This window comes from Strongylocentrotus purpuratus, unplaced genomic scaffold (genome assembly GCF_000002235.5).
Source record: "Strongylocentrotus purpuratus isolate Spur 01 unplaced genomic scaffold, Spur_5.0 spur5_scaffold_20, whole genome shotgun sequence".
In the NCBI taxonomy this organism is placed as follows: Eukaryota; Metazoa; Echinodermata; class Echinoidea; order Camarodonta; family Strongylocentrotidae; genus Strongylocentrotus; species Strongylocentrotus purpuratus.
Window position 1 is genome coordinate 23,913,662 of NW_022145606.1, and position 23,844 is coordinate 23,937,505.

At 36.4% G+C, this 23,844-nt stretch overlaps 1 protein-coding gene and 1 long non-coding RNA gene across 2 annotated transcripts; both read right to left on the reverse strand.

Moving 5' to 3' along the window:
• Positions 1–7,763: 7,763 nt before the first annotated feature.
• On the reverse strand, positions 7,764–14,006 carry LOC583915 (glutaredoxin). The gene is made up of 3 exons (XM_011676057.2): positions 13,819–14,006; positions 11,398–11,573; positions 7,764–7,992 (listed from the first exon to the last, which is right to left on the reverse strand). Exons 1-3 carry the CDS (start codon positions 13,880–13,882, stop codon positions 7,879–7,881), a joined length of 354 nt encoding a protein of 117 aa, XP_011674359.2. The 5' UTR covers positions 13,883–14,006; the 3' UTR covers positions 7,764–7,878.
• A 3,111-nt stretch (positions 14,007–17,117) lies between these two features.
• On the reverse strand, positions 17,118–20,936 carry LOC115927310. The gene is made up of 3 exons (XR_004065557.1): positions 20,887–20,936; positions 18,003–18,127; positions 17,118–17,497 (listed from the first exon to the last, which is right to left on the reverse strand). It is a non-coding gene; the product is annotated as an uncharacterized LOC115927310 (long non-coding RNA).
• Positions 20,937–23,844: the final 2,908 nt, after the last annotated feature.

The following is a 23,844-nucleotide window of genomic DNA, read 5'->3' on the forward strand; positions in this document are numbered from 1 at the left end:
GAATATGTTCTGTAGTGTAGCCACTAGCCACCACTTTCCAAGTTAAAAATATATGAAAAAAGACAACAGTATAAAAATTCAATACTCTTTACATGTGGCTATGTACATAGATCTCAATTTTATTCTCTCAACTGCAGTTACATATACATACTGAAAGAATTACTTGTACAATGTACACACATTTGTTATACAGAGAACTATTACAATAATAACTCCATGAGCTATGTATAGTGTGGTTTTTAAGACTTATTCTATCTTTTTGTGTACAGTTAACCAGGTTGTTCTCACTTTTTCATACAGGTTTGTTTCCGCTTGCGTCACATGTTGAAATTTAGATTTATAATTTTGGGTTGTTGTCCCATGTATGTGTTAATGTGCATTTCGGTGAAGTATATAAAAGAACATATAGTTCACTGCATAGTTTTATTTACCCCCCTTCCCCCCCCCCCCCCTCTCCTTATCCCCTCCCTCCAGCTTCCCACAGGTGTTTGCACTATTAAAGCTTATCTGCCATAGTTTACAGGAGGGATTACACCGCCCTGCAAGGTCACTGGACAGGTGGTTATCTCATCAACTCAGCTCTCAGTTAACATAAGAAAAAGAGGATTATGGGGGACCAATGGTCACCGATAAGGCATTGTTTGTTATATAGAGGGCGCAAGTAGCTACAAGTAGTACAGTGGGCCTTTAAGAGAAAACAAAATCTTTCTTTCTCATCCTTTTATTTTTTCATGAGGAAAAATGTGTAGTACAAATGTCCTCTGCACTAGGTTCATATTCAAATTCCCTCATATTTGAACTATGACCAGAACTAGATGAAAAGTTAAAGTGCCATACAAATGTGACTACTATTATTATTATTATGCGCACTATGGTTTGAACAGAACAACTCTGAGAAACGGCCTTACAAGGTCGTTCAAAGCCATTGTATTATGTTATCTGTGGAAGGGCTATTAACTTAACAAGTTTTCTTCTGTGGAAGGGCTATTAACTTAAGTTTTCTTATAATTGTATGCCATTCCATCTCCCCTAAAAAGACGACCTGTGCACATAAAATGTAACAGAAATCTCATTCGTAGGAAATGCTTGATTCCTTTGCTTAGTTCGCGAAATTCCACATTTCTACCTTTGCCCAAATAGACTTTGCTTACATGTACATACACATGCATATAGTATTGCCATTACAAAATATGAGGTTTGCTAGTCGCGATTAAATTCAGTAACCAAGGCAACATTTGACATGCATTTATCTTTTATTGAAGAAATGTAACTTCCTAGATATATGTTATAGATTGCATAGTATCCATTTTTTTCTTCCTTTGTGTATAATTTGGTCTATACTTCATTCCATGTTAAAAGACATACAGTTAATAATTGAATTATTCATACCCCTTTGCAAATTTGGTGTTTTCATGTGTTCTTCGTAACTCAAGAATGAAAGATGGACCGGTTGAATCAGGGTCTTTGTTTAATTACCTTTAGATGTCTTAAAAGCTTTAATAGGTCGCATTCTCAAGAAACATAACTCAAGACAAATCAATTTCTCGCCTACTTAACAAAATAACAAAACTTGGTAAGGGTATGACTAATTTAGTTGTTTACTGTACGTATCTAGGGCATAGATTATTATCGCTATTTGTTTGTAAATGGAAATATATCCTGTATGTTTTATTATAAAAAGAAAGACAAAAAAAAAATGGTAAGGGAACATACAGGAGGAAATATACAACGTATGACAATGTAAAAAAATGTATTAATTATTAATTAGACCTGTTTGGTATACAGCCTGCTATTTGTAAATGTACATGTATATTGCAGATCTGTATAAACAACAACAAAAAAAGAGAGAAATGATTGTAAACATCAGACAATAAAATGTATGATTACTTGTAGATTGAAATGTGTGATGAGTGATGATTGATGTCTCGGAATGGAAAGGGAGGGAGGGAGGGAGGGAGAGGGGGAGGGGGTATGAGAGTAGCGAGTAGCTAGAAGAGGAGAGAGAGAGAGAGAGAGAGAGAGGGAGGGAAAGAGAGAGGGGGAGGGGGTATGAGAGTAGCGAGTAGCTAGAACAGGAGAGAGAGAGAGAGAGAGAGGGGGGAGGAAAGAGAGAGGTAGAGAGAGAGAGAGAGGGTATGAGAGTAGCATGTAGCTAGAAGAGGAGAGAGAGAGAGAAAGAGAGGGAGTGAGGGAAAGAGAGAGGGGAAGAGAGAGGGATGGAGAGAGAGAGAGAGAGAAAGAGGGTATGAGAGTAGCATGTAGCTAGAAGAGGAGAGAGAGAGAGAAAGAGAGATATACATTTTAAGCTTGGATAGCAAGGAAAAAAATTAACAGAAAAACAGTTGATCTGAGGGGTTCATAATGGGTCACATAGGAGTAGGGAAGAGAGAGGGAGGGGCGGGTATATCAGGGTAGCAAGCATATGTACATGTAGGAGAGGAGAGAAATATGATCAGATATATAGCGATGAAGAGAAAATAAAGGGATAAGAGAGACAGGAAAAGAGAGAGGTTAAAATGAAAGTAACAGAATGAGGGTAAGAGGAGAGAGAACAAGAGAGAGAGAGAGACATGCAGAGAGAAGGGGGACAGAGAAACATAGAGGGAGAGAGAGTGAGAAGGGGGTGGGGCAGAGAGAGAGGGATATTATGTAGGCAGAGAGGGAGGGTGAGTGAGAGACAGTGAGAGAAAGAGATCCAATAGTGTGATCACAAAAGGAAACCACATAATGCCTATTGTGTTTCAGGCATGCATATATAACATGTTTATAACTGTGCTCTGCTTCAATCCTATATACATATCAAGGGCATTTGATACCTTCACAAACTCTTGACAATCGGGGCTTAAAATAAATCACAAGCTATCACATCTGAAGGCCAACTATAGGGGATAAAAAAAATTACATGTACAATAGCCCTGATACACTTTGACTGTACAATACATTTATTTGTAAGGAAATTTGAGGTTCTCTTTCAGTGATGTTGTGGCAGTGTCTTTTGATCCAGAATACAAAGAATTACACATTTTAAAAAAATTAAAAAAATTAAAAAAATGAACATAATTATATCAATAGAACATCAATTTTGAAATTATCTTTCCCATTTGTTATGTATCTTTATTGTCAAACATAGGCTGGTACGTGTCAAATAACTATTTTGTAATGATATCACTTACCACTGTATAAACAAGCTACATTGTTTATTGTTAATTAGTGATTACTTGTGAAACTATACCACTTGTGGATTTTCTTGTTTATATAATTGTTTTATTTATGTATTGTGAAACAAATGTACATGTATATGAATAAATTAAGTTTACTAATAAAATTCAAATTCACATCCAACTGTAATGCATGAACAGAAATTTAGGGAAAATTTCGATCAGTTCATTTCTATTGCAATACATTGTCACATTCCAAAATAAGAACAACGTTACATGTATGTAAATGAAAAAAAAGAGAAAAAACCCATCCACACAAGAGCATTAATCTTCAACTTGGCAATGCTGAGTGGAATTTATAATCTCTTTTCTTCAGAGAATATATGAGGTATTTTTTCTCTATATATAGAGTGAATGGGAGAGGTGCACACTGAGTCACCAACTTGTGTTTGATCAACAACATATTTTTGTGCTTTATTACTTCCTTCTTTTTTTTAGATTTTCCAGTAAACCATCTATTATCTGTTTCTTTTATTTTATCTTCTGCTTTTATTGAAAACAAACTGAGTCACCATTTGGGTTTGATCAACAACATTTTTTAATGCTTTATAAGCCCTTGCGCATATATGTTTTGTTATATGTCTTGCCTATATCAATTGTAGACAAGCAGTGCACACAGCTCTCCTCAGCAACGCAATATTTACATTCACCCTTGTAGATATACGCATTACACAAACCTCTTTAAACCTATTCACTGTGACAACCTAAAAAAATGTATAGGATGCCCGGCTGGCAACCAAGAAACAAAGTTCAGTGAGAGCCCTGCTTATTACTTCCTTCTCTTCCTCAGATTTCCCAGTAAACCGTCTATTATCTGTTTATTCTGATTTAGCTTCTGCTTTTGTTGAAAATTAACATCATAGTGGACTTCCCCTCAATATGTATGTACATTGTTGCATTGTCGGTCGGTTTGTTCATTTTACCCAACTGTGTATATATGCTTGTAAGTAGGCAACCAGGGGACTGACAGCTTTAAGTCCTCTCTGAGGGGACTTGGGAATGAGGATTGATGCCTTTACCAAAGGGCACTAGAACATCAACTTGATTTTGAACCTGGAACCTCCCGGTTACGAGACCACTGCTCTACCACTGAGCCATTGTAGGACCAAAAGTCTACACACAAGAACATACAAATGCAATGATAACGAGTGAATACCGTGATTAGTACCTCCAGGTATTTATTGCAAATATATCATAACATTGTATCCAATAACACACTCACAGTATTAATATAAACATATAAATCCACTCAATTCAATGCCATTTATGACAGAAATGTTAATACATTGTTGATAACATTTTGATTGAAATAAAAACATGGTAATATTATCCCACATAAAAATATTATCACTGTGAATGAAATATTAACATAGTAATATTATCCCATATAAACATTATCACTGTAAATGAAATATTAACATAGTAATACTATCCCATATAAACAGATTATCACTGAATGAAATATTAACATGGTAATACTATCCCATATAAACATATTATCAACGTGCACAAACACAGAAATTCCTCTTTAATGCCATTTATTATTAATTGTTTACCAAGTATGAATTCAAACAAAAACAATTCCATTAAAGATCTGTAACTTGAACACAAATATTTACATTCAAATTTATGGTAAACCCCAAACGTACACGTACTGGCAAAAATCATTTGATAAACATATCTATATATCATAAATAACAACATAGGTTAACTTTAACTTACTGACAGAAATAGACCATGAGAAAGTTTAATACATAACTGCAAAAAAAAGACAAACTTGTGGATGTAAACACATGATTCTATAAAGTCACCTGCATGAAGTACTAGACCGGTTTAAATAACATTCAAATTCATGCATGTTTCTTTCCTGGGGACTTGGTGTAGAGTTACACTTGGAATCCAGTCTGCATACATTACTTGTTGCTATGTCGGGCAAGCCTCGAGCAAGATTTGGGGTGTCAAGAACAAACTTTGTTTAAAAAGTAGGCATACAATTTGAATATTTGAGTAAACCGGCCTATTCACAAGGGATAGAAAGAAAATTGACGGCATATACGGTAGTCATCCCTTTAAATATATATTTTTGTAAATCATCTGGAAATCATCGAGAGTACCAGCTACTTGTTTGCCCATGTCTGCTGTTTATGCATGTGGTATATAATGCCTTTGAAGGAAGTCATGTAACATGTGACATCTGTTTGGCAAGGCATGTGATTAGTGTGGTTTTCAGAGATAAAACCAGAGATTTGATTGACATTAGGATTGTGAAGTCTATCTGTCCTGATATTAAGCTGCGTTCATGCTTAAATTTTGAAGGCAGAATGAGCGATCTGAAACGCTCATCGTAAACGCTCATCGTGATCGCAGTTCCACGATGTACTGTTCATGCTTACTTCTCTGGCTCCCCCAGGCAATTCTCCGTGTGTGGCCTTAATTGGTCTTCCAGCTGGATTCGCAAACCTTCACTGTGCATGCTACGTAGACCCACTGGAGGTCAGTGCGTTGACCCCATTTAAACGCGTTTACAAATTGTAAACGCATCTTTTTGTGAGTTTACGATCGGCGATCGTGATCGCCGTTTTTCGGTGATTCTACAAAAGTGAGCATGAACGCAATCGTGTTTTAAACTAAACGCGTAACAGATGCCTGATTCTGGCCGTCAAAATCAAGCATGAACGCGCCCTTACTCTCATAAAGGCAACGGTTTTTGCCAAAATTGGGAGCCAGGCTATACATTTTTATGAGCCATTGCCAGCTGTATTGCAAGGCTAACTAAGGTTACAACCAAATGGGAGCAATGATATATTTTTTTATGAGCCAATGCCAGCTGTATGACAAGGGCCAAGGCCAACGAAGGTTAGATGGCAGAGGCATGTTACTAAAAACAATGGATGCAACAACCGATTAAAATATATGGGCCTATACGTTTACAGTATGTACTCTTAAAGTAAAAATAATTGCAGTACATTAATTTCCGTGGATTTTGCGCTAAGATTGGCAAGCGCGAATTTTAGAACTCGCGGAAATATAAGCATGACTTATACGTGTTTTGAATGGAGGAGGGAAAGAAAGAAAGAAATGGCAAGAAATCAGGAGAAACAATTAGCAAAACACAAGTTTCTACATAATCCAAGAATTAGTATTTCAGAAAGAACTACAGTGTACGATAAAGTATCTGCAATTCAGAAACATAAACCTGTGAAATCTATTTTATTATTTCAAAATAAAGTTGTAGTAATCAAGTCAATATAGTAATAAACACATAAACATTATTTAACATACATGTATGTACATGTGCACCAGCTAAAAACTAAATTATCAATACACCTTGTAAATCTGATGGTGCCTGTGTTTTTTCATAACTCAAGAACAACAGATGGACTGGTTGAATTAAGATTTTTGTTGAATAATTCTAGATGTACATGTAAGGTTTATTATGTCACATTCTCAACATAAATCAGGATAAATCAACTTTCACATAATCAAGCATTACAAAACTTGGTACATGTGAGGGTATGAATAATTCAGTTTAAACTGTTTGTAACACAATTGAGCACATGTATACTTTACATGCATTGCTTTAAAAGATATATTACGTGAATAAATATGCAACTATGGATAGAAAGATGATTTCAAATTAAATTTACTGATACATATGGCCATGTGGTAAAATGATGGATAATAAAATTGAATGGACTTGAATGCGTGGAATAACGCAAGGGCACATCCCATTTCCATTTGAGAATATTTCCTTTGATGACAGGTGAAATAAGTCTATCACTTGGTCATTCAATGTGTTTGTACATACATATAAAGAGCTAAATTCCAAAAGGAGCTAAATCCACTTTCGATGAAAATTGAGTTATTGATATCAGAAGTACCCATCTTTCAACAAAATTATTTACCTAAATTTTGGGAGCAATTATGAAAGAATGCACCTTCTAATATCACCTTTCCATAAATGCCTGTACACAATCTGGTCAAAAGTTTCTTTTTTCTCTGAAGTTACAAAAATGGATTTAGCTCCTTTTGGAATTAAACTCGTCATATACATGTACATACTGTCAAACCTGTATATTAAGGCAATCCAAGGGAAAAAGAAAGGTTGCCACTGTAGACAGGTGGTCTTTATAGACAGGTTCTTCAACACACATTCCTCTCTCATTGGAGACAAAATGCAAGGCCAGTAATGACAGGTGGCCTTTATAAAGAGGTGGCCACTATTCAACACAGATTTGACTCTGATACTGCATGTTTGATGTCTATGTATAATGAACAAGTAATGCTTGAACAAATATAGCAACTAGCTGACTATACCTTTCCACCGATACAAGTAGAGAAAATATATCTTTAACTTTTTGAAGGCAATGAAATATACCTGTACAAATAAGGTATAAGATACACTTTTTGTTGATATGCCACTAACATCAGCCTTTTTCATTTTGTTTTTAAATAGATGGGCTTCATATTCATACAATACCTTGCACCTCTTAGTAGCAATGGAGTGTTTTACTGAGGAAAGAAATAAAGAAATTCCACAAACAATTTTGCGATGCTGTATCCAAGGCCATTACTGTTGTATTCCAACGACCGAACATCCCAATCTTCACTCATAAGCGCTAAACCCTGAACGGCCAGTGGATGGTATTCAGCGGCAGCGTTACTCTATGGCGTTACAATCCCGTAGCATCTCTTCTAGACGGCCCGAGTCCTGTAGTCTCTTGGTGTCGTCGTAACCGCCTACACATTTGCCCTGGATGAATACTCGCGGAACCTGGGGACAAAAATGACAGAGGACTGATCAGAAAACAAGCTTGACTTCAAGATAAGGTCGAAATCTAAGAAAGGTGGAGAAATAATCTGTGAACTTATTCACCCTTTTAATAGTGTGTAAGAATATCATATAAAATAGTCCAGTGAAAAAATACACGTTGGCTCGGGCAAAATAGCCCCCGAAATGCCCCAAAGAGCCCCCTGAAAATCAGAAAAAAAGCCCTGTAAATTTGCATAGAATCGGAGTTCAATGCAAAACAAATTTTAGAATTATTTTCATGCAGGCAAGCTGGAAAAGTAGCCCCCCAAAAAGAAATATTAAATTTTTCCCTTTGGTATTGTCGCTTGAAAAAGGATAGCTTAAAATGCCTTCACTTTCGAAGGATAAATTTATAAGAAATAATTATTGAATATTTGGACCAAATTTACATGTCACATGTTTGTGTAGTCCCATGTATACTGTACATATCATTTTGATGATTCCAAAACTTCACAACATACATCAATATTGAATTGTGCTACACTATAATCACTCTTTTCCCAATAGCTTCCTAACAGCTTTTTTAATGATGCAATTGTAAAAATAAAACTCTAAATTTATATTTAACTGCAGAATAGACCACTGCAACAAGATAAAAAATAAAAAATCTTTAATAAAAAACAAATTTCAAGACATTAGAATGGTTTATGACTACAAGTAAAGACTACAGAGCATTACTGTATTATTAATACCTACAATGTTAATCCCTTTGTGACATCCGAAACATTAAAGGTAAATCCAACCTAAAAGGAAATATGACTCAGGAAGCTAGGTCTATTCTCTTTAAAGGTAATACAAAGTTTTGGTATATGGTCATGAATTTTTGTTCAAGTGAACATATTGGAAGCATATGCGATCCTACAATATTCAGTGATCGTTGTTACGATTGAAATCGAGTCTAAAGGTATGAAATTGTAAATAATAAACTCTTTATGTTGTATAGCTCCCTCTCAAGGTCAAGATATTAATTAAGCTATAAAAAAATGTTTCTTGACTAAAATTGACAGATTATCTCTTCCCGTTTGGAAATTATATATCACAGCTACATATTCTGAGATTTTCATGGTCGCAGCTACTGTTGTACATGTAGGCGCTATTTGAAATTCATCAAAATTTACCGGGAGCACCAGTAAATTTTTATATTCAATTTTGCAAAAGTGTTTTAGGGGCTAAATTTTCTAGTACCGTACTTATGATACATCCAAAGGGGCATCCAAATATATCAAAATTGTGAAGAATCACTATCCACCCAATTTTCAAAATTTCCCAAAGCTTTGTATTACCTTTATTAGAGGACCTATGATAATTTTCTATCCATAATATATTTTGAGTAGTGCCCCAACGGAGAAGGTACTTAGGAGAAAACATGAATTTATTATATTTTTGTAGTTTGTTCACGACAAATGGGAATTATCCACGACTACGTACTTCACAATGAACTGACCAAACTGCCAATTTGAGATTCTCATACTGTAGACTTAGTGATTTCATACTTCAAAAATTAGTGATTTTGTTGTATTATTGATCCGAAATATTTCAAACTTTTGTCATTCTGTTCACATAATTTGTCTGCTTTCATACAAATGAACTTCAGGGTTGGATTGCCCTTTTACCCCACAGACATGTCGTCCTTGTTTTCACGAAGTGACGGTATAGTGAGGAAAATCGTAACGCAAAGTGAATGCAATTTGTTTTCACTACCGTCACTTCGTGAAAACAGCGACGATGTATTTGCACAAAAAACATGAAAAATCCTGTTCATTAACTATGTTTCCAACCGTGCTAAGAGGATAAAACCAGAAACAATTGTCTTGATCAAAGATCACCCATCCTGTTGAGGATAATTACCTTTAAAACAATCAAGCTATACCTACATGTATATAATTACTTAATTGTAGTCCCACTCACATACATACTGGTATGTAAATAATATACCCATGCATATACAATTACTATACTTATGAATACAAATGCTCTCTCACACACTTGAAGTTTTGTAATGTTATAAACAGTGTCATCATAGAGTAGGACTCTAAATAGGGAAATACAACTTTGATGGTATTAAAGGGGCTGGGTTATTTCTGTGCCTTCTCAACCAAAGGGGGCAGATTCCCACTCCCCCCCCCCTCCCCCTCCCCACTCCTTCTCGGCAATAAGTGAAAGAATTTGAGCATCTCACAATTAACAAGCTCATGAAATTTAATACCTGCTGTACTGTATGTACAGTATATATCTCAAAAAGTTTTGGAATTATTACCTGTTAATCATTCACTTTGTTAGGTAGCTTTCAATTCCTCTTTAAAGGGAAAGTCCACCCCCAAAATAAGTTTGTTTCGATAGAGGCAGAATAATAAGAAAATCAGGTGAGTGAAAGTTTGAGCAAATTCTGAATGAAAATAAGAAAGTTATGAATTATTGAAGTTGTGATCAATCAAATACAAATTGGCAACTCCGTGACTTATTATACGAGCTCTCCTTCATAATTTGCTTTGTGCATAATATTCCATAAAATCATGTTTTCTTCGTTATTGATGACGGAATATATATTTGTTCCTTGCAGGGGGAGTATAGAAACATATTTGCAATTATTATATTTAGGGTGCATGTATGGTTGAAATTTTTCTTGAGGGAAAATGAAAATTTTAGATTTTTTTAGTACTGAGCAAATGGAAGTTGAGCTCGCATGATACGTCATAGAGTCGCCAATTTGTGTTTGATTGATCACAACTTCAAAAATCCTAACTTCCTTATTTTTAATCGGAATTTGCTCAAACTTTCACTGACTTGTTTCTCTCATTTTTCTACTCCTATTAAAACTAACTTAATTTCAGGGTGGACTTCCCCTTTAAATATACAGCATCGTCAAACCCAAAACTGTCACTACTACATGCATGTACATACATGGAACTGTCACATTTTGTAAACAAGAATTATTTACATGGCAAAAATGATCATGAATCACAAACAGTTGTGTCAATAAGCCATTTTTGTAATATAACCAAATTTATGCAGACATGCCTTAGTGAAGCGCCTCAATACGACAATTATAATTTTCAGCCAAATATTTAATATTCTACTTCTATTTTATAATACATCATTAAATGTTTTGTTTCCAAAACTCTTTACCTACTCTTTACTCTTCATACAAGTGTGATTTCAATTTGTATGTACTGTATACTGTACATTACTTTTAAAAACTTCTTATAAATTAAGTTTTTGTTGTGATTGATGGTCCTATTTTAAAGACCATTTTTAGTTTTTTACATGGTAAACATTGTGTAATTACTGTAGTCCCTGGACTACTACTACATGTACTGTATGTATAATTTCTAATAAACCACATCGAATGGAAATTTGAACTCTTACCGTGGAAGCACCTGTCATCTTTCCAAGTACAGCTTGCATTGCACTCGTATCGGAACGTTTATCCATCTCCACCACTTCGTAGTTGGCGCCGAAGTCCTCAAAGATTGTCTTGACTTTGTGGCAAAATGGGCAGTGAGTCTTGGAGAAGACTACTACACATTTATCATGTGTGATACCTGGTTAAGAAAAAAAAAATCAGGTAAAATAGTTTTATATTAATCCTAATATATGGTATATCACATCATTTAGATTTTTTGTTTGTCGGTTTGTTGATATGTCTTGTCAGCTTTGAATGGACTTGTAATTTATCTGTAATTTTGAAATCTTGATAAAAAACAACAATGACAAGAACTTGTCATCTTTTCCCAACTACAAGGAATATCTACACAGAATAAATTGGAATTAGATGATCATTTATGCAGTAAACAACCAGGAAGTGCAGAAGCAGTCTGCAAACACAAAGAGTTTTTACAGGACGGTAAATCAGGAATACTCACTCTTGTGAGTACACAACTAATTGACTCTTTTTGTACTTACAAAGGTATCACCACATTTTGCCACTTGAAAAAATTACAAGTGCTTGTTATTCAGACTAGACTCATGATGTAAAATTCATATATTTTAATAAAAAAGGTTACTTGTACTTTAGGTTATCGTTGATACATTTGATGGCTGGAGGAGGAACTGTAGCCAACCCCCCCCCCCCCCCCAATCCCTTTTTCTGGCTAGCTCCTCCCTCAAAATCAGTATTTACACCTTTGATGAATTTTGTAACTGTATCAATCAATCAACTACAGAAATAATCTTGTGTACTAAGGCTGTGCACAACAGTGTAATGAGGTACCCGAGTACACTCCTATGTTTACAAGCGAATACTCGAGTATTCGGACGCCATGTTTTTTTTGTTTTTTTTTAATTTTTTTAATTTTTTTATTTTTTTTATTTATTTTTTTAATTTTTTTTTTTGCCACCACCATACATACCACTGGAGCAGTATCCCAGTTCTGTCGCCGAAAACGCATGCAATTTTACTTTGAGTTGTAGCTGAAGGCGCCGATTTAATAATAATAATAACAGTGAACAATGCTGTTTTAAAAACCAAGGATGGCAGAATAATCGATTTTCCTCCAAGTCCAAGCAGAAATCCAGACATTTGGTCCCAGTTTCTGAGTGGTGAGTTTGACAGTGCTTGAGTTGGGAAACATTTTTACCGACGGCACCATGCCAGCGGCCGCCGCTCACCCAGGCACGGGTATGCGTCGGCCTGGACATTTAAATTTTTTTTTTTTTTTTTTTTTTTGCGGCCGAATATTCGGGTACGAGAAATCGTACCCGAGTAGTTGTCAACCGTGCGGGTACTCGAGCATTTGACTACCCTTCACAGCCTTATTGTGTACGGTAGGCCTATACTTGTTTGGCGTTCAACAATAAGGGATAGAGCAACGTCGATCTGGCGCTGCTCAGTGGCTGCCGGGCTCACGATCAATTGGACAAAAAGAATATCCGTTTCAATTTAATAAAATTTGGAGTGGACTATTAGGCTATTATTATTATTATTATTATCATTATTATACATGTAGCTAGAACTCAACTGTCTATAGACCAATGGATAACGAGTATGAAGAGAAAATAAAGAATAACTAATTCTGGTAGAAACTAGAAAGAAAGAGAGGGAGAGAGAGATAAAAATGGATGAACAAAAAAAGAATGAGGGGATGCGAGATGAACAAGGAAGAGAAGTGAGATAGGGAAACATAAATGTAGGAACAAATTTGATATAGAAAGAAAATAATAAAAAACTAAATCCAAGTAACTTGTGAAGAAAAAAAAGAAAATGGAAGAGAAATGGGTGGGAGAGGGGGGGGGGGGGGGGAGGGGAGAGAGTTTCCATGAAAGGAGAAAGACATATTACCGTAAACAGAGAGAAAAGAAAAAAGGAGACGAATATAACAGTAAGGTAGAGAAAGAAAATATACATGCATGCATGCAGTGTGGAATTGTATGGAACCCTTGAAGATAAACTTCAGCTCTGGTAAATAAAAATAAAAAACTCTGACAGAATCCAACAAAACTTAGACTGAATGTTCAAGATTACAAATAAATGACATGTGCCAAACAATTTTGGTAGAAAATGCATACCAGTAGTGGCTGAGTAATGAGCATAAAAAGATACAGAAATCCTGGTATTAAAGTAGGCCAAACACCATATAGTGCAAATGGGAGATGTAGTTTTTATCGAAGATGATGCCCAGTAATTTTGTTGTGGGTTTGTTTTTATTCCACTGGTTAAATCAACCAATCTACTGCAGGATAAAGACTCTAGAATAAATCATAGCGATCTTCTCTCAGAATACGATATCCATACCAGAGCTCAAGATTAGCTTTAAATTAAACTCAAACACCGGTATTTGATGATCTTACCTTTGATAAAAGTTGCCTCTTTGCCCTCCATGTTTACTGCCTCGGACGAAAACAAGTGACCCATGATGATGATGCAAACAAACGGCTGACAAACACAAGTCTTCTGACCTCAAGGTTCCCTAAAATAGTCAATAGATTGTCGTTGTCGTTGCTTCTGGAATGTTTCCACTCTAATGATCAAAATAACAAGAAGTATGATAATTATTTCTAAAGTCGTTGTCTCCTTGTTAAGGGCTAATAGAGTTGGAGTTTTGAAGTTACTCACAATTAAATAAACTGAAAGATCCCATTGTGCATTTTAAACTCACCAATAAATCTAAGTAAGGATTGTTTCAACTTTCATGAATACAATTTGTGTGAAGGGGTTTTTATGATGGCAAATTCACATTGACAATTAAATTTAAAACAAAAGGGCCTGAATTATTGTTAACTTAACTTTTGGCAACGTTGTGTTCAGCATTCGTCACTTTGTATGTCTTTGTCTCCACTACATGATAGTTGATACAATTTACAAAGCTTTAGGCCTAGATCATAAAATAATCAACATGCAACCAGACATTCATGTTTTTAACAAGTTTTTTCTGGAATGAACATAAAAATCGTAAAAACTGCTGTGCTGACCTTTCATCATGTTTTTCATTGTCAACAATCATGTCAATTGTCATGCATCATGGTCATATGGATTTTAAAATGTTTGCAATTCGAGATGAAGACATCCAACTACGAGAAGGAAGAACATGAAATTGAACTGGAAGCCCGACTGCTGAGAACACAGCATTCTTCCAGAATCTCGGGTAAAGGTAAAGGATATGTGACACGGACTGCGACCATTCGCAGCTCAGCTAGCGCCCACTACCAGCTTGTCAGCGGATGGATCGCCGAGACTTGGGCGGCACATTACATCAACATTGGCCTTTAATTCTTCAACTACGCGACGCAGCCGTGCATGATTGCATCAATGCAGCTAAATAAGCACATAGTTTCATTAATATCAGTACATTATTACAAACACAAGTACTGTTTTTACTTACCAAGGAATAGATCTACGTCAATAACAGTTGTATACGCGGAAGGGTGAGATCTACATGTATTTTGTGAGATGCTTGGCTGGTCCCGTCGAAATTCTGATGTGAAAAGTGATTAATCTAAATATGGACAAAAGCTGGCGCTAGTCTAGTCCACCAACAGGGGGGTTCAACTCCGCTTCTGCATCCGTCTAGCCATGGGGAAATTTTGGAGGGTCAAAAGTGCACACTGCTTCCACTTATCGTGTATTAGCCTATGAAGACGACAAATTTTTAGTGCACCAGCGAAATGGGGATTTTGGACTGCGCGCAGCGCGCAAAATATTTAAATTAAAATTTTGAATATTCATGAGCTCTTTTCCACTTATTAGCATATTATCGCAATGAAAAAAAAAAACAATGCGCATGCGTTACTATATCGACAGAATCCTAATTGGGCCGGATAAATGTAGAACAAAGGTCAGAGTTGGGGAGGTGCGGGGGAGGGGGGGGGGGGGGGGGGGGGGGGACTTTTAAATGGTTGCCTTAGTTGGGGCCACAAACTTCACTGTCACCAGGATGGAAAGTACATTTTTTTAAATTCAGTTCAGTTAAAAGGCAAAAATAATGACCCCATTTCACTCAATTCATTTTTTACCTCTTTTTTTTGTTCGTTTATTAACTTAAATATTTTTTAAATCAGACAAATTGCACTGATCATTTAGCCCACTTAACAAGTGATATTTTCATATTTTTAGTGTCCAATTAATGAATCATTCTCACCTCGACTTCAATGATCTTCATATTGTGCCCCATCCCCAATGAAATTTCAATTTTGTCTCGTTCTTTTCATTCTTGCATTCGTCGCCACTGATTTTTTTTCAAATCCCCCCCCCGCCCAACAGTAACATTTTCAATACAGGGACCCCTTCTAATAGTGACATTTCCATAGGCTCTATTACCCCAATTACCTATGCTTTCATCATTTCGGCATAGACTTATTCTTTATTTAACCCCCGGCCCCCCCTCATCTTTATTGTAAACCATTTTTTATACTGCATTTATACATTAGTCTTGCCCACTCTCTTGTTACATTTCCGCTTTCTCTCTCATCAGGAAAGATGGTTAAATCTATCTCGCTGATGCCAGATATAAACAAACATCAAAAGGTCGAACACCATACTCAATTCTACACAAGACTGCATCAGCCCCCATCTCACCTCAGTCATACAGCATTATCATTACAGAGTGCCTAGTGCCTACATCATCATAATCACCAGCATCGTCACATATATTTCACAAAATAAGAAAATGAAAAGAACAGAATTCAGCAGTATTAACTGATTTATTAACATTTATGAACTCATTTATGAACATATTTTGTTTCTATAAAGTCTTTTTAAATCCAACATGACATCAACAAAAGGATGACAAATGGATGGGGGGGGGGGGGGTGCTGTCTCTTGAATTCAAATCTTTCAGTTGTAAAAATTTACTGTAGATTTTGAAGAAAAAAATATTCAATAATATCAACATGCTATTTTATTATGTAAAGCACAGGTATATACTGAGTTTTATGAGTACTTTATCTTACATTGGACATTATTGTTGTTGTTTTTACTACTACCTGTATTATCATTATTATTACTGCTATTATCATGATCATTGTCATTATTCTTACTATTTTTAATATTGTTATTATTATTAATATTAATTATATTAATACAGTCTTAATTACTATTGAACTACACCATTTTATTCCCCCCCCCCCTTCAATTTACTATCCAGTTCAGCATCCCTCATATTTTTGTCAGAACTTGACTTAAGATTAAATATCAAAAAACTATGTTACATGTACACGCATTTAAAAGAACAAATTGATTACTTTCATGATCCTCGATATATCTTCTTCTTCTTCTTCTGGTAATCTTCAAAAGGCGTTGTAGCCTATCACGAAGATGAACTAATACTAAAGATTACAAGTGGTGTGAGGAAGACAGATTGTTTCTAAGTGGGATAAGGAGAGTATATGCCTCAGAAGTAGTTCCTGGCAGTTCTCTGGACTGTCAGCATGCATTATATTTGCTGGAAGTCAGTTCCATTAACTTTGGGACAGAGTGTTGGGCAAATACAAACTTGTCTACCTATGTCGCTTCTGGCTTGGTGCAACTGGAGGGTCATGTCATGGTACTTCCTGCTCGTGATTTGTTAAAGCCTGTCTGTACTAGTTTGGCCAGGGGGATAAGACCACCCTGCAAGGTCACTGACAGGTGGTTATCTCATCAAATCAGCTCTCAATTAATATAAGAAAAAGAGGATCATGGGGGACCAACAGGCACAGATTAGGCATTGTTTGCTATATAGAGGGCGCAAGTAGCTATAAGTAGTGCAGTGGGAAAATTTTCAAGGAAGAGCGGAGAGACCATTGACTATCTTGTGCACCATTCCCAGTCTTCTTGCAGAGTGCCTTGTAGTTGTAGATATAGTAGGCAACTAAAAGGTGCTGATCATCTCAGTCAAACTGCTGCTTCTCTTGTGGTCCCCATTGTGAAGTAGCGTCCTGGACATCTGAGATGTTGTAGGGATCCCAGACACCGGAACAGTTCTCAAGATGAGGGTGGACTAGGGACTTGTACAAAAGAAGCCTGGGTATCAAACCTTCTGCATGGGACAACCTGAATAATAAAAAAAAAAAGAGAGGAGAAATCAAATAAGATTAAAACTGCTGCATTATATTGGATTTTCAAAAATAGTACCTCCCCACTTTTTTTAGGTCTTGCATTTTAATTTTATTAAAAAATGATAAACTTATGTCTATCTGATAGGGCCTTTTTTGAAGAGAAGAGTAGGCCTAAAGGTTTAGATGTATTTCCAATTATTTTTTAAAGTAATTTCCAATTTATTTTAAGTTATTATTTGCTAGACTTTTGTGAACAAAAGTTTGTTAGATATAATGTAATATTTAGGAAACAATGCCTTTGAGTATGTCTTTTAATATGCTGAGAGAATAAACTGTAGCAACAAGCCAACACCATAGTTTGTCACCTAAATAAAGCTAGAGAATAAATGAGAATTACAAGATATAATGCAACACAAGATGACAGTTCCCCAAATCTTTGTATATATAGTCCAAGTCGAGATTATACAGCCTGAATATTTTCGAAGTTTATACAAACATACCTTGCCAGAGTTCAACTTAGGTGTCTTGTTCCTGATTAGATCTACACCATAACATTTGATGATCAGGTCCTGGTGCTCTTTGTTGCACTTCTGTGATCATTATCTGCTTCTTTGTTCCATAGGATCTACAATTAAAAGAAAACAGAAACTTAGTAAGGTTCCTGCTAATATCAAATGCATGCATTAGTTATCAGATTATAACTTTGTTCATGTCCTTTAGAGAAAGAAATATCCATGTCATATGTAGGGTTGGATCCAGAATTCTCACCAACATAAAAGGGGTGGCATAAAATCCTGAAAATAAACTAATTATTTCAAACAAGGCACAATGACATAACTAAGAGCGAAATCAGGGGAAGTGGGAGGGGGAGGGGGGGGGGGGGGGGGAGGAGATACCTTTTTTGTTTTGTTTTTGTTGTTGTTGGTAGATCTAGCCTAGATCTACATTAAAACTAAGCTGAATCTGGACCTGGATCACAATAATGACACATGCGCACGAGTAGTAGTAGTGGAGCAAAAACGAGACTAGACCCATGGCTATGGAAGTCTTTGCTAGGCTATGGCATAACACAAGCTATAGATCTAGATCTTATTGCCTATTAGTAGACCCTAGGGGGCTCTAGACCTAGATCTAGACCCGTCCCTATGCCACATCTGAATAAGGGGGCACAGAATGATTGTGCACCCCCCCCCTCCATTACTTCCACATTGACCCACCTAAACCAGGCATTTATTTAGTCTTTTTTTTTTAAAATTAGAATGCATTAGGCCTAGGGCTAGGCCTAGAATCTAGCCCTAGATCTAACCCTATACTAGATGCGGGGTTAAATGCTGTTTATACTTAGATCTAAGTGCTAGATCTAGACTAGACCTAGCCTAGCCTAGGCCTAGCCCTAGGGCTAGGCTCTGCTTAGCCCGAATTTTTCTGTCTCTTTCGTTCGTTAGCCTCTGATTTGGGTAGGGTCGGCTAAAGAGAGGAGCCGACCCTACCCAAATCAGAGGCTAACGAACGAAAGAGACAGAACATTCAGGCTAGACTATGCTATGTAGGCAGCTAGCTTAGGCTTTACAGTAACACATTGCAACATATGGAAACGTTTGCTTGTATTTGTCTCATAAAAGAATTTGACCACGAACTGACTCCCACACGGTGTTGAGTTCTCAGGGGTCACAGTCCACTGGCTTCATCGGGCAGGTAGTTCCATTATGTGAATGGGTAAATTAACTATTACAAAATGAGGGGACACATTACATTGTACAATAGGGACACACATTGTTTTTATTGTGCAGAACATACTCTTTTATTGACTTACTTATTGCATGAAACTATAAAACCAAAATGCATTTTGTATCCTAACAATTGGAGTACAAAGAATAATAACAGGTGAATGAAATGCATAAACACCACAAACACCTGGGGAGGAAGCATTCATAAATTTGAATACATATAGTTGATAAACGACTCCGATGAAACTATAAAACCAAAATGAAATTTGCGTTCTGGCAATTGGGGTACAAAGAATGATAGCAGGTGAATGAAATGCTTCAACAGCAGCACAAACACCTGGGAAGCTAGGAAGCATCCATAAATTTGAATAATTTAGTTGATAAACGACTCCGCATGTGGACGTTTGTTGGAGCAGAAAGCAGTGGATTCTTAACAACACGTACACATTTAACAGAATGTCGGAACGTAAATTAAATTTGGCGCGGTTGGAAAATGCATCTTTCTACCCTGCGACTTTAATGGTACGATCCAGTAAATTAAAACAGTAAAATGGCTCTTATTTTAAAATTACTCATTAAATAAAACCCAAAACTTCAGTGATATCAGAAAAAATATGTTATATCTTACTAATAATTGAAAAAAGATGTATAAACATTGTGAAAGTGTCGCATTTTACGATAAAAGACACCGATTTAGCGAAGATGACGTCATTAGTGCGCTTGCATCAGGGAATTCAAGGTCAAAAGGTCAATTCAGACGCTGATAAGTTATTGGTCGAGCCCTTTATTTTGTTTCCTTTATTCCGACAAAATTATACAATCAATCAAAACAAGTTTGATACCAGAAGAAAGCTAACGATTAGTATTTTCATTAACCGCTTGCCCCAAAGTCTCTTGACCACAGTGACACGAGTGAGAGCTTGCGAGAGCGGCCAAAGTGTGATTGAAACTCGCTATTTGCTCTTCTCCAACGCAAAAAGATACGACATTGTGCTGGATAAATGTATTTTTTCCGACAAAAGTATAGAAAATTTGCATATGGTCTTTTTATATTATACTTTATGAAATGTTACCCGAGTGAATTCCGGGCGCCCCAATGCTGGAAAGAAACGCAAATTTTAGAAAACTTCACTTTTTCATAGAAAAATGCTTATTTTGTCTATGCACGCAAGTCAGATTGAGCGGATGATACAACGTTTCCATATGGTTAGCCGCGCCAGCTCAGGAAACGCAGTCGCTTCTTGGTGGAGTGTTACAGGCGGCTAGCACCGGCGAATTGAAAATCATAAACCGCTCGACGAGATCTCGTCGGCTTGGACTATAGCAATGAGCCATTTGCGCAGTCTACAACAGGTCCACATCTACGACCGATTACTATCGGTAATCAAGCTATGAACTGAACTTAAAATTATGAGATGTGCTCTAATGAAATAACCTACGGTAAAATCCTGATTGTTTCTAAAAATATTACCGTCGATGACTTATATATTAGAGTTCATTCAATCAGTTAATATTCTTTGGTCAGAAGAAAGAAAAGAGGATGGGTTAGGGGGTTAACCGGGTAATACGTTGTGACAATGCGGAGAGCCCCTCACTGCAATGACGAACACATCACAATCATTTCAGAGACCTTCACACAAAATGGATCTTTACTTACTTTTCTTGATATCATAGGGTATCACTTCGATGTCAATGTTCGCCTGAAGATTTTCTGCTTCACTGAGATGTACTTGACAAACTTCTATTATAATAGAAATTCATTTAAAAGAAAAATGTTTCATTGTTCGTAATTGAATAACTTGAAAGTTGCAGTTCATACAACCGCCATTTTCGTGCTCAAATCGTAGGGAATTCTGGGAATGCAAAAAATGTTTTATGCATGACCTAATACATAGAACATTTTGTCGATGGCCAATCAACAAACAGTAGTTGGCGTATTTTTTACGTCATTGCTCATGAATATTCATTGACCCTCCAAAACCGTCGTTCAAATCGGACAAAACCCCCATAATGCATCCAATGCAAAACCTATGGAATGTCAAAGGTCACGATTTTAGTTGGCCCTCTAGTCCTCCTACGGAGGACATACTATGTATGATCGAATCTCTTTGATTAAATGTCATTAAGAAGGCAAACTATGATATAAATTGAAGAAAGAAAAAAAAACATTTATCCGTAAAATAATTGACCCAATACGTTTCATTTATGAATAACAATAAAATTGTAAAATCCTTACTTGTAGGACAAATCGGACATGCCCTCAATGACGTCGAATGCGTCATCAAGGCCACGTGACCGTAAAACCCTTTTCGAGGGGCGTAGCCTAGCAAGCGTGAGAACTGTGAAAATGGATGGTTATTATCATTTTTTGGTCAATACAGAGATTTTCTGAAAAATCAGAGGCTGGAATATAAATAAGTAGAGGTGTATTCTTGTTTTAAAAGGCTATGTTAGTTGGGTTAGAGTGGCCCTTTAAAAGAAGATTCTTTTGGTGGTTTGGCTATTCATATGCTTCATACGACGGGCTGGTAGTATAACAACAAATAGCACAACGAGTTAAAGCCCACGTTTTGCTAGATTGAGCAGGTATGAAAGCAACCAAGGACAAATGGAATTCTGGACAATAGGTTTGCCAAGATTAATATTGACATTGTAGTGCTATTCACCACAGACGAGACGGCGAGACTTTGAATCCACCAGAACATCGGTTGATGTGTTTTACACAGTGTTGGAGCTTGTAACATGCCAATAGGTTTTGCCAAATAAAGTAAACATTTAACTTGATTAGAAATATAACTGCAGGAATTATGAAATAATAACTATGTAGCGGATGTCGTGGATAGTTATTTGCAAGATTATATCCATATATAAACCATTTATGTGATTTCAAGAGATTTCAGTATAGCTGCCAGAAATTATCTTGACAATTATAATTTTAACAAAACATCGTATACTACTGTACGCTTATATGCTACAATCTTATTCGTATGACTGCATGTACAATGCAGATTGCTGCTGCGTGCTTCACTATGTGAAATATTGTAGCATTAGCGCCCCCCCCCCCAGCAAACAAACAAAATGAAAAAAAGGCTGGATAATTTTGAAAATGACTACAACTAAGGAAAATTTTAAGTTCAAGATGATTATGATAGGTTTTAGCTCCTAGTCATTATAATAATAATACTCAATTTTTATATAGCGCTTATTACATTCCCTATAAAGTGCTTCCAAACTTAGAGATTATTACCCCGGCTTTAGCTGTGCTGCCATGATCATTACTATGTACCAGCTGGACACAAACTCTTCCAATATCAGAACAAAGAACAGTGTATAACAAATCTACTTTCCACTTTTGGATGGCTCCCATTTTGTTTGTTTTAGGAACTCTCTTTAGGAAAATTTAGGTAAACTTTAGGATCGTTTAAGATAAAAAGGAGTGATAATCTTTTTCCATCCATGCCACATGCACCTACCCGTTTGTGCAGATCAGTGCTAAACCTTTAAAAAACAGTCGTTGGCCGCATAGTCAACCTATAGCAGGTATACATGCATGCAGCCTCAGTACGCCTAGTTATAGTTATGGGGTAGTTTTAGGACATCTGCAGAATAAAGAAATGAATACTGTAGCGGCATGAAACTTGAATAGCGCCATAGAAGATTTGTGCAGCAGAAAGCCTGGTCAAAGGCTTGATGTTTGTAACCACAGAATTCTTGATTTTGCTCCGGATGAACAAATAGTTGGTGAGTTATGATACATAATTACTGTAGAGAATTGAAGTACTGTCAAAATATAGGAAAGTAGTTTGAACACCTAAAACACCCCGAGGGGGAGGCGGGGGGGGGGGGGGGGTGTAAACTCCTCCCCCCCTCAACATGTACCCGGCCACCCTTGATCAACAAAATAAACAAATATGTTAACTTTTTCTTGCCGGGGGGGGGGGGGGGAGGCATAGATTAAAAAAAAAAGATAAAGGGTGACTTACCAATTCTAAAACACCCCCTCTCGCCAAGGGGGGGGGGGGGGGGGGGGGGGAGGTATCAACATAAAAAACTCTCCCTGTTTGACAGGGGAGGGGGTGTTGGAAAACCCCAAACATCCCCCTCGCTACGCCAATTCTTGTACATTACGTTGCAAAGATTTGAAGATGTACGTACCACACGTTCCCAACTATATACTGTCGCTCATAAATGTGGAATATTTTAGTTTTATCCCAACTAAACGCGCCATTACGTAATGCATAGTAAATTCATCATTTTGGGCGATAACTTTGCTTTGACATAATAGAATTATACCAAAATTAGCAGATTAAGAATATTTTTGTATGTATACTATTATGTAGATCTATTACTTTTAAATAATTTTTAAAATAATTCCATAAATTAGGATAAAACTAAAATATTCCACCTTTATGAGCGACAGTGTACTTTCGAAAAATAATCTTTATCTGCTAAGTTTGGTATAATTCGATTATGTCAAAGCAAAGTTATCGCCCAAAATAATGAATTTACTATGCATTACGTAATAGCGCGTTTAATGCGTGCAGTAGGTTGCGCGCAGATGACAATGGTGCCAAACTGACCACCATGAAGTGCCCTTTCGAATGATACGAAGTAA